Source organism: Akebia trifoliata, chromosome 12, assembly GCF_017979445.1.
Source record: "Akebia trifoliata isolate Shusen 1 chromosome 12, ASM1797944v1, whole genome shotgun sequence".
NCBI lineage: Eukaryota > Viridiplantae > Streptophyta > Magnoliopsida > Ranunculales > Lardizabalaceae > Akebia > Akebia trifoliata.
Window position 1 is genome coordinate 16,401,850 of NC_141386.1, and position 12,143 is coordinate 16,413,992.

Genomic DNA, 12,143 nt, shown 5'->3' on the forward strand with positions numbered 1-12,143 from the left:
CATGTCAACAAGTGTCGTGCCATGTTGCGGAGTGTATAAGTGCGAAGAGGTGTTGGTACCATGAAAAATTGAAATGTAGAAGTGCTAACATAAGTTGGTTTCGGTTTGTATTACGCTCAACGTCATAATGTTCATGTAAAAATGGATTTCCAAATATGTGCTATATTCTATAATTAGACACTTAACCATCCTCTATCTTAATCCTATTATTCTAGGACATGACGACAACAACAAAGCCTTCTTGCTTCTCCTATCCACTTTGCCATAGCTAAATGTTACTGAAAATGAATTCATATTTTTTTTTACTACCTCCATCCACATTCATTTGGATCTTTCTCTCTTTTAGGACCTTTCAATTTGAATATTTGTTCTAACCGTGGTTGTAATTGGCCTTCGTTGAACATGCCCGAACCATTTTAGATGACTTTCTGTTTATCGCATATTGAAGCTACTTCTATATTTTACAAGTGTGTTCATTTCTAATTTTAGCTTTCCTACTTTCTACCACCCTTACAACTCAACATCCTTGTCTTTACTATGCTCAATTTGTTTTATGGGCAAAAGTGTTTTTTTTTTTTCAAATATAGAAAGAAAATAAATGGTTGTCGAGGTGGTTTCCATAGGAAACTCACAACTGAAAGAGTTTAGCCCAAGCTCATCTATACTCCATTTATTAATATGATGCTTGATGCATCTTGACAGCCCAACATATTTAGGGTCTGTTCTTTACAATTCCAGCTCCAGGAGTTGTCTTCTAGAAGAAGCAGAAGCCTAGAGCTTGGGAAGCTACTTCCAGCAGAAGCTTGTTCGTTACAGAAGCACAAAAGCTTGAAATTGATGTTTGTTTGACAGCTTTTTATTGTTGGATTCTGACAAATTGACCAAGTTGTCCTTACATATTCAAAAACTGTCAAATGACATTCTTTGACATATAAGGATCACACTATTAATTATTCAAATAATATTATTAGTTATACAAATTTTAATAAACAAAATATAAAATCAACCATTACTTAAGATAAACATCTAAATATCATATTACCATCTACATTAACATTCAAACGCGATCAACGATGTAAACTAACTCCACTTTGGTTTCACTAGATAGACACAATGAATGGTGAATCAACCCAAAACATGTGATTTTAGGGAGAAATCATTGTAACATAAACAGAAATTCCATTAGTGTGTAAGTTACATTTAAAAATGTGTTTTGTTATTTTGTAATCTAAACAAAAGTCATGTTTTTTGCTCTTATATATTATTTTCTTTCACCTCTGTACAAAAGTGGGTTTGGATTATAGATTATGAAATCAATTTCATAAACAAAAGAACTACTCTCTTTTTTGTCCTTTTTTTTTCCAGAAAAATATAATTTCAAGTTTGATCAGAGTTATAACATAGTTTGTTAGATTTGAGTGGGACAAAACCATTTTAACTCTGAAGTTAAAATCCAAATTATAGACATACATGGAAGTAAAGGAAAGATACATATAAATGACTGGAAATTGTAAATATATAAATGACATATAAGGAAAGAGAGGTCCAAAATTCCAAATTCCATTTTGTGATTTTTAGGAAGTTATGACTGCTGGGTTTAATGGCATTGGGAAGGGGGTGAAGAGGCTATGGTGAGAGAGGAGAAGAAGGAGATAGTGTGGATGTGAGTGGTCTGTAGGAGGTCAGGGCGATGGCTTTGGTGAGTGAGTGTCTCTATTTGAGCAAGAAACAACAAGAAATCAAAGGATATGAACCACAAGATACACGAACCAAAGAAGAATCGATGAAAATAGGATCTTAGATCGGAAATCCGATAGTAATCCTTTGAAGAATCGTGATGAACTAATGTCGTGATGCTCTAAATCCTCGAAAATTTCTGTTCAGCGTTGCTGTGTAGTCGAGCTACAGCGAAGACCGGATTTTTTGCCTTTTTCTTTAGGTTAACTTTGCTGGAATACTCTTTAAAGATGAGGGGTATTTCGGGAATTTCAGTGGAGCTGTTTTTCGTTCTTTTGCTTTGCGCAAAAGCTCTTTCACGAAGCACCTCTTGGATGACTTTACTTGGGAGCTGTTTTGGGCTTCATTTTAAATCTCCAAGAGCAATAAAAGCCCAAACGAACATCAGCCTATTGGCTTTTTGGGCTTAAAAGTGAAAAAAGCAAAAATAGCTCTCCACAGAAGCCCAAACGAACATACCCTTAGCTCTTCATCCTTGTGCATAATGGACCCGAGATAACAATGGTAGCAATTAAGATGCAAAGTCATCTAGATTTTCCCGTTGTTTGTTAAAAGGAGAAAAAGACTCATGAATTTCTTCATTTTACTCGGTAGATTTTCCTAATGTTTAATAGAGTTTTTGGTTTCTATCATGGCACAATTTAATAATCTTGATGGGTGAATACATGAAGTAGATTTTCAAATATGTTCTCTATTAAATAAAGTAGAACTTGGATATCTGATATATTAGTCTCATTATTCTTGCACATGCCAGTAGCAATGATGATACAAAATGATGATTTTCCTTATGGCTATCAAATGGCAAAAAGGACTAGTCAAGTTCTTAGCTGTACCCATTAGTTTTTCAATTTTTTTCCAACTTGTGTATAGCATTATAATGAACTGTTTTGTTCTATAATTATTTACAGGCAATGCAGACACCATTTAGGTATTATCTTCAGGATATGCTGGCTCTTGTAAGTACATCTTAGAATCAAATGCTTTGTCATTCCTTTCTTACTGATAAAAAAAAAAAAAAAAAATTATCCTTTCTTTCATTTTCAGATTTGTGCTGTTTTGCTTTTTCTCGTTCTTGTGGTTGTTGGGCAATTTCTCAACTATTAATTTATTATAGGTCAATTACTAGTTTTTAAACCTCAGTAGAAATTCCTGCTTTATTTTTAATCTAGTTTTTCATTTTGATTGTGCATGGAAAGTTTGCTAATAAAACTCAAATATTTGCATATGAGAGTATCAACTAAAGATGAGAGCTAATTCATGAGTGTCTCTATCAGAATATTTCCTTGGCTGTTATCCGTGGTGTTCATTGGTTGGAGCAATAAAATGAGGATGTATGCAAATGTACGAAGCCTTGCCTATGTGACGTGTAGCTCAAGATTATGAATCTTAGAAGCCTCGTGGTGAGAGTAACACCATAAACAATAAGAGAAAATACTGACAAACAAAACCAATAAACTATGGACAAGCTTCAATATGTGTATAAGAATCGATAAATCATTTAACAAAGTATCAGAGTCGGTAATCATCATCTTAGCCATTGAAATCTGAAGAATCAGCAGCAAGAGTTAATAATACACTAGTAATTTTACCATAACAAGGTCCAACTGTTACAAAAATTTTATTTACTATTTTTGATAAATAACTGTCAAATACTTCAGTTATTTTATATTAAACCGTGCCTCATTTTTAATTTATTATATAAAATCTATGCACTTAAATTTGTATGTATTATAACATGTTGTAAGCTGTATTACAGTGTTACTTAAAAATTGCAAGCAGCACAGCCTAGTGTGAAGTAATATAAAAGCACATTTTTCATGGTGCTGCTATTTCCAAACAGGGTTTTAATATTACCAGGGACATAACTGCATCACAGGTGATCAACCAGAAAAATGACTGGATTCATTGAAGGTGCCACCACCTGTCAAAAATGGATCACTGCATTTGTCTGCAAATATATTTAATAACTGTGGAGATAGCATCTCCAGTTTAACTTATTAAAACTCATATCAATGATAGTCTAATTCCCAATTAGTCAATGGACTGGTAGCAAGAGATGCTGTCTTCTATCGTATGAAAGCAATTCGTTCAAGAGATTGTTATTAGCATTTTGGTTTTATATTTCTTTGTCGCAAGATGTTTTGAGTAGTTTTTAATGGTGGCTTCTTTGAAAACTATCTTTTCCGATGGGATTCAGTTTCTAACCCTAGAAATCTAGGTTAATGGAGAAGATGGAAGAAGAATAATACTAGAGAAGAGATTATGGAGAGAGGCCTCCTCTCTCCCTATTTATATAAAATTTGGCCAAAAGACCAATATACTTTTTTTACAATAATATAAATTCTAACACTCCCCCTCAAGCTGGTGCATGCAAATCAAACATACCCACCTTGTGACAAAACTTAGAAAATAACCCCTTATACAAAGCCTTGGTGAAGATATCACCAATTTGACTATCTGACCCTAAGTATGGAGTAGAAATTTGATTACTAATAACCAAGTCTCTAATGAAATGACATTCGACTTCAATATGCTTAGTCCTCTCATGAAACACTGGATTACTGTGATTAATGAAATCACAAAACATATGCATAGGTGTAGACACTGAAAACCCTCTCTCTTGAAGTAATGACCTAACCCATATCATTTTAGTGTTAGTATGAGCCATAGTTCTATACTCGACTTCAACACTAGAACGAGTTACTATAGTCTGTTTTTTACTCCAAGTAACCAAATTACCTCTTACAAAGGTGCAGTATCCTGAGGTAGATCTCTTGTCAATACGACTACCACCCCAATCTGCATTTGAAAAACCTGTAACTGTCAATTCTTTAGATGATTTGTACAATAGCCCAGTGCTTGGTGCATTCTTGAGATATCTTAGAATCCTGATCACAACGTCCCAATGTGACTGGTGTGGGGCATGCATAAACTGGCTCACAAGACCTACTGCAAAGGTAATATCTGGTCTAGTCACTGTGAGATAAATGAGCAACTAAGCGTTTATATCTTCCCGGGTCATCAAATAGCTCTCCATGTTCACCATCAAGCTTGATCAAACTGTCCATAAGAGTATCCATAGGCCTATAATCAAGCATACCAATCTTAGAAAACAAATCCAACACATATTTTCTTTGGGAGGGATTAATCCTAGATTTAGATATGGCAACCTCAATACTTTAGAAATACCGAAGGACCCTCAAATCCTTAGTATGAAAATGCGTAGCAAGATGAATTTTCAACTCAGCTATCCCTGTAGAAATGATTGTCATCAACATACACAATAAGTACTATAGTCCCACGTACCGTCTTCTGAAAATGAAGATTGAGTGATTGGAAGATGATATTTGAAAATCATAATCCAACACCACAAAGTTGAACTTGTCAAACCAAGCTTTAGGAGATTGCTTCAGTCCATAAATGAACTTCTTTAGTCTGCGTACCAATTCTGACTTCCTAGGAACTACGTATCATGGGGGCTGGTCCATATAAACTTCATGCAGATCTCCATGAAGAAATGCATTTTTGATATATTATTGATAAAGAGGTCAATCCCAACATGTAGACAATAATATCCTAACTGAGTTGAGGCGAGCTACTGGGAAAAAAGTCTCTATGTAATCAACTCCATAAGTTTGAGTGTAGCCTTTAGCCGTTCAACTAACCCATCTGGGAGATATTTGATGACATGGACACATCTATAGTCCATTGTTCTCTTACCAGGAGGTAGAGATGCAAGATCCCATGTCCAACGGTCCTGTAACGCCCTCATTTCATCATCCATTGCCAACTTCCAACTAGGTGAAGTTAATGCATCTGTATAAGAGGGAGGAATAAAAACAAAAGACAAAGACAAGGGAAAGGACTTCATCGTAGATGAGATACGAGGAAGAGACACAACATTACCTATAGGATGTTTAGTGCATTCTCAAGTACTTTTTCTGAGTAATTGGCTGGTCTAAATCAACTGGTCTCAGATCCTCAAGACTAGAAGACGTCGGATGTGGGGCTAGTATCCTTGGTGTTGCTTTTCTTATATTGTTTTATTGATAAACATTCAACGGAGTCGGAACATCATCTATAGGTGAAGGAATAATTGGAATAGGGGTAGATTGAAGAAATTCCCCATGACTGAAGAGATCAAATTGACTAAATTTTTTTCCCCCTTTTAGAAAAGAAAGGTGTTGACTCAAAGAAAGTGACATCCGCACTCACATAGAATCGACAATGTTTGGGACTATAACACCGATACCCCTTCTGAGCTCGAGAATAACCCACAAATACACATTTGATAGCTTAATGAGCCAACTGATCTTGACTTGGTTCCAAATTGTGAACAAAAGTCATAACCAAACACACGCGGTGGAAGATGAAAGGGTTGACCAGAAGGATATAACACAAAAGATGATGTTCGACCCCTAAGAATAGTAGATGACATATAGTTAATTAGGAAACAACCAGTGAGGATAGCATCAGACTAATAAGTTTTGGGCAAATTCATGTTAAACATAAATGTGCGAGCAACGTCCAATGAATGGTGATGCTTGCTCTTAGCCACCCCATTTTGTTGGGATGTATGAGCACACGAGGTTTGATGAATAATGCCATGGGCTGAACAAAATTTTTAAACTGAAGTTTGCATACATTCAAGGGCTCTATCAGAATGAGTTTTTTTTTTATTGGTGTACCAAACTAAACTTGAATTTCATTTTAAAATATAGTCTGTCACTTAATAAAAATATCCATGTTATGCAAGAGAAATCATCCACAAAGATGAGAAAGAAAGAGAACCAGAAATACTTTTTATTCTTGAAGGTCCCCAAATGTCCAAATGGACTACATCAAATTTATTCAATTGATAACTCAACTTTAAAAGAAAAAACACTACAATGATGCTTGCCCAATTGGCAAGTCTCACATTCAAGACTTGATAATTGCTTAAAATTAGGAAACAATTGACGCAACTTAATTAAAGATAGATGACCCAAACGATTATGCCACTGCAGTTAGGAGACAGATGTGCTTAGTGCTGATTCAACCTTTCCCATATCTAGTAAATATAGACCATTAGCTTCATGCCCCAAACCAATCGTCGTCTTCATCTTGAGGTCCTGGATAACACAAGATGGAAGGAATGTCATAGAATAATTAAGGGATTTAGTAAGCTGACTCACAAATAACAAATTAAAAGGAAAATCAGGTGCATATAAGCTAGATGACAGTGATATAGATGGAGTGGGATGGATGGTTCTCACTCTAAAACAGGTCTAGTAGAGCCATCAACTAGGAAATTATTAGACTTAGAAAAACAAAACTGGGAAAAAAGAGAAAGTATACCAGACATATAAGCACTAGTTCCTGAGTCAATCTCCTAGGTAGATGATGACTGGGCAACCACAAGAGCAAAATTACCTTTGTTGGCAAGTGTGGCTATATTGGATGTACTAGATGACGCGAAGAAACTTTGAAGAAGCTGTGCCATTTGGACAATTAGATTTCCTTGAGATTGTGAACCAGTAGATACTCGATGTTGAACCGGCACAGACAAAATAGTAGACTTCAGTTTGTTGAGACTCTTTAGTAGCTTGATTGGCCCAAGTAGACTTACCCCACAAGCAATCCCCACAATATGTGCACTTCATATTACTGTTAGTGCCTGTATGACCATTATGACCACTACGTCCACCACCATGACCACTAAGATTATCGTGTTTTCTACCACCATCGTGGGGGTTGCTTGTGGTGAGTGGCGAAATCTTTACCAATTGGGGATGAAGAACCCGAAGCCACAAATGAGGTAGGTATAACTCGAGAAAAAGGCATTGGCAGTTGCAGGTAAAGTTTCACTAGTCAATATTTGACCCTTTATAGGTTCAAATTTAGTATCCAACGCAAATAGAAATTTTGTAATATAAAATTCTTCAGGTTTTTTTGTGTTTATGAACTAGTGGTGAAAGATTGATACTCAACTAGCTCTTCCCAAAGTTCCCTGAAGAGTTTAATACTTACTAACATGCTTACCGTTTTGCTTTGGGGTAAAGATAGATTCCCATATATAAATTCTGGAGACATTCCGTTTATTAGAATACATCTCCTTTACAGAATCCCATATAGCGTTTGCTAAAGACAACAATACCATGTTGGCATTGATCACTAGCTCCATTCTAGCCAAAAGCCAACTCATAACCAAAACATCTTCACTTATCTAGTCTTTATAAGATTTATCATATGTTGTTGGAGAATCAGAGGTGATATGTTTTAATTTCTTCTTCGTGATTAACACAATCAACATGCAGAATGACCAATGATGATAATTGGTGCTATTTAGTTTAACTACTGCTACATAGGCACCAACACCATCCCATGACTGTTTACCTTCACTAGACGTACTAGATGCCATAAGAAATAACTCAACTCAAAAAGCCACAATTCGACGAAGTCAAAACTTTATTTTTTTCCCGAAAAGCTACCAAAGCACCAAATGAATAAAATAAAGGTGGAAGACGATAGGGAATAACCCGATGAATGGTGCAGTTTGGGTAGGGATGCCTAGATGCGCGTAGTTGTGAAGAAAATCAAAAACTTAAAAGTTAGGGTTTTGGCCTCTTAACTTTGAACTAGCTCCAATCACGTTGAAACTTCAAATCAACGCTAATAAACCTTAACCAAACCTTAGATATACATTTATGTTTAAAACAATCACCAATAAACCCTAAAACACAGGGTTTTATTTACACCAAGATCAAAATCAAGTGAATAAACCAAGAGAAAAGAAAAAAATAATTGAAGGAAAGAAGAATAAGAAAAGAAGAACCCTAAATCTCTATCTTAGATTAGTGCTCTGATACCATGTAGAAATCTAGGTTGATGGAGAAAAGGGAAGAAGAATAAGAATAATAGAGTTGGAAGAGATTACGGAGAGAGGCCTCCTCTCTCTATTTATATTAAATTTGGTCAAAAGACCAATATGCCCTTTTTACAATAATATAAATTCTAATGGTAACGTTGGGGCTAATTGACGTACTATTCTCCTAATGGTGGTCACCTCGACCATCATTTCTTTTATAGAAAACTACACCTTTGTCTTCTTAAAAAAACAACAAAGTTGTTGGAAATCTGGAAATGGAAGGTAAGGGCCCGTGTGGTTACAGGAGCCAGAAGTACTTAGAACATAGGTACTCCCAGAAGTACTGCTAGAAGTACTTCTCACATAGTTTTTCGTTTGGAAACTATTTTGGATTTTGTCAAAATGACCAGAATGCCTTTATTTGTAATAATTACTATTTTTAACATTATAACTTGACAACTTATGCTCAAAAAAGTAACAATTATTGTTTTTATTCAATAAAAACATTATAACATCATTTTAAACTCAAAATATACTTATGCTTATTTAAAAAAAAATCGACAGAGCCTCCTCGTAGTCGCCAGAGGGAGAAGACACTGTCGGAGGGAGAGAGATCACTTTTGAGGGTTCTATCGAGGGTTCTGTCGAGGTTCCAAACGAGAGACTCTTCTCTCTCTCTATCTCTGTTTTTGTTTTGTGTGGCTAGGGGAAAAAAACGATAAAGAGTGTTTACTCTTGAGGGTAAAATTGGAATTGCTCCAAAAAATTGGACGGAAAAATTTCTCTTAGTAAAAACGAAATTGAAAAGTACCAATTTCGGTACTTCTCATAAAAGTATTGTTTTGACTCTTTTAAAAAGTTGCTTTTTCAAAGTATTGGATGTCTAAACGATAGAGTAAGTGTTTCTGACTCTCTGCCAGAGCTAGAAGCACTTAGAGAAGTCAATCCAAACAGGTCCTAAGATTCCCTTATAGGCAATTGTTTGTTAGTGGGGAAGCTGAAATTACCATTGGGGTGTAGATTGCTGCATGCATGATTTTGACAAATGGACTAGGCCTTGGAGTGGGTTTTGGGTTGGGCTTTGAAACCATTTACCCAAGCCCGACCATTGTGTTTTGGGCTTGGGTTAGGTCGGGCTAGTGTCCGAGCCAGGCTTTTGGGATAATTTTCTTGTTTAGGCTGTCCTATATAAGATACTTATACCAAGAGCATTCTTAAGATGATGTAAGATATGAAGGGCTGACCCCATGTGAGGGGCATGAGGAGTTCGTATAAACTAACAATGTTGACATCAAATGTGATATCGGTTTTATTAATTGTCAAATAGGATGAGTTTGCCTGTAGAATTCTAAACCTTTTTGGATCATCAATGTGCGTCCCTTGATTTATCCCAAGTTTATTATTGGGATAGATGAACTAACTCAGCTAAGTAATTGGCTTAGCTCCCAGTAACCATATCTTAGATGAAAAAATAACCATATCTTAGGTGAAAAAATCTAGAACATACTTTCTTTTGCATCTCTTATTGTCTGAGCTCTGATTGGCTCATACTCAAGACGAAGTCTTGATTCTTATGACAATGTATTAACACATACCCTTTTATTAAAACTATTGAATTTAATTACAAGTTACATCATGAAATAAAATATTTGATCTCTCTTGTGGAATAAGTCTCCTCCAAAATAATGGATAAATCCCTCTTATATGCTCTCAATCATGCCAAAAAAAAATCAACACATTGTTCTTCACTTTGATGTGTCGTGATCTCTTTATCAAAGTATAAGTGATTTGTATGTATTATGTTCTTCCCACATACCCTTTTAAGTACACTATCAAAGACCTATCTCTGTTTTGAACATTAAAGAGGTATTGATGCCGTTGATAAACATAACTGATATTTTTATCAAAAGAGGTATTTCCTTGAACGTGTATCAAATTTATTTGGAGGTGGCCAAAAAGAATTAGAGCTAATGGAGGGTCCCATACTATTCCACAAGCATATCATAATTTAGGTATCTTCACATATTCATGCCTTGTCGTCTGAAAACATACTAAGTCCACAATGAGGAATTATGGTTCCACACATTGTAGTTCTTTTAGTTGGAAAGAATCCCTAATTCATGATGATTACATTCCACAACAATTACATCCCTCTCTACAATTATGTGCATGTGTAGAAGACACAAGTGGCCAATTAAAATTTGAGAGTGCTTTTCTTTTGAGGAAATTACTAAATCAGCTATGCAGTTTGCCAAAATTACTGAACAGTCATTTATTTTAAGAAATTTATGAAAATGGACATAAACTCAATTTCTTAAGTTATTTATTTTTATTGAAACAGTTTTATGTTGGTTATGTATTATACTCTCACATTTGCCATTTACTTATTTACTCCTACCTACATTCAAGGGCATACTTTTATGTTCATCAAGTTGTCTGTACAAAAACTATACATACGATAAACATTAATTGAGTATACGACTATTTTTGTAAATATTTTTTAAAAAATGGCTGGTTCAGTATTTTTTGAAAAACAGTCTGCTGTTTTTTAAAATTTTGAAATACTAAACAATGTGATTTTAGGGACGTGGGATAGCAATTTTCTTTGTTTTCGGCCAAAATGACCCTGATTATATTAAATTTAAATGTTAAGGTGGGGGCATTGTTTTAGTGGTTCACCCTTCCCTTTCTCTTATCTTGGTACTTATCATGTGATTCAATTACTCAAATTGGTTCATTTAATTTTACTATAAACCAGGTCATTTGTTGTTGGATTCCAATTGTGTGATATTTGCAGGTAAAGAGGGAGAGGGAAGAACGGGAAGCATTAGGAGCATTACCTCTTTATCAGCGAACCATTCCTTAATTGTATTCTTGTTGCACTAAATATGTCTTCTGCTGAAGATGGTCGGTATTTTCTGATAAACTTCGTTGGAGGACCATCAGTGCTCAGGGTTTTGGTTTTCATTTGATCCACCTTGGACCTTTCTTGATTTGTTATTGCCATATTTTCTGAGTTGTTTGATTACGTTATCAATCTTAATAATGTGTATTAAAATAAAAGGCTTTGTCCCCAACTCATACATATTATTTTTAGTACATTTGCCTTTTTGTTTGGAGTCAAAATTAAAGGGGACATGTAGGATTGGGAAGGCCTTATTATGAAGCAGTGTGTTTCATACTGGTGGAAAGCCCAAGTTTTCTTCTGATTATGGTAACGATATTAGAATATTGGTCATCTTGTGACTATCATTTTAAATGTAAGAATGATCGTACAATGCAGACATGGATATGAAGAATGATCCTTCGAGTTAGTCAGCATGTCATGTAATCATGCTCATTGTTTGCTGAAACTAGTTTACATTCATATTGAAATTGAAATTGTGTAAGTTCTTCCTATTAATGAGTCCATTCATGGGCCAGTGTAAATAATGAATTTTCTTCTTTTTAGATTATCCAAAATTTATTTGTGCAACTATCAACTGAACTACTTTCTCATGAATTAAGATAAGGGCAACATGATTTAGTTGGACTTGGCCCTATGTGAACTGTTGCATTA

At 35.1% G+C, this 12,143-nt stretch overlaps 1 protein-coding gene across 2 annotated transcripts in view; it reads left to right on the forward strand.

Annotated features, from left to right (window-relative positions):
* LOC147388945 (cytochrome b-c1 complex subunit 7-2, mitochondrial-like) overlaps positions 1-11,898 on the forward strand; it is a 30,887-nt gene extending 18,989 nt beyond the window's left edge. The window contains exons 3-4 of one of the 2 annotated variants that reach the window (XM_086418090.1): positions 2,646-2,693; positions 3,012-11,375. In XM_086418090.1, coding sequence (XP_086274216.1) covers positions 2,646-2,693; positions 3,012-3,059 — 96 coding nt within the window. In that variant the 3' untranslated portion in view covers positions 3,060-11,375. The other variant, XM_086418089.1, reaches the window with a different exon arrangement.
* The last annotated feature ends 245 nt before the right edge of the window (positions 11,899-12,143 follow it).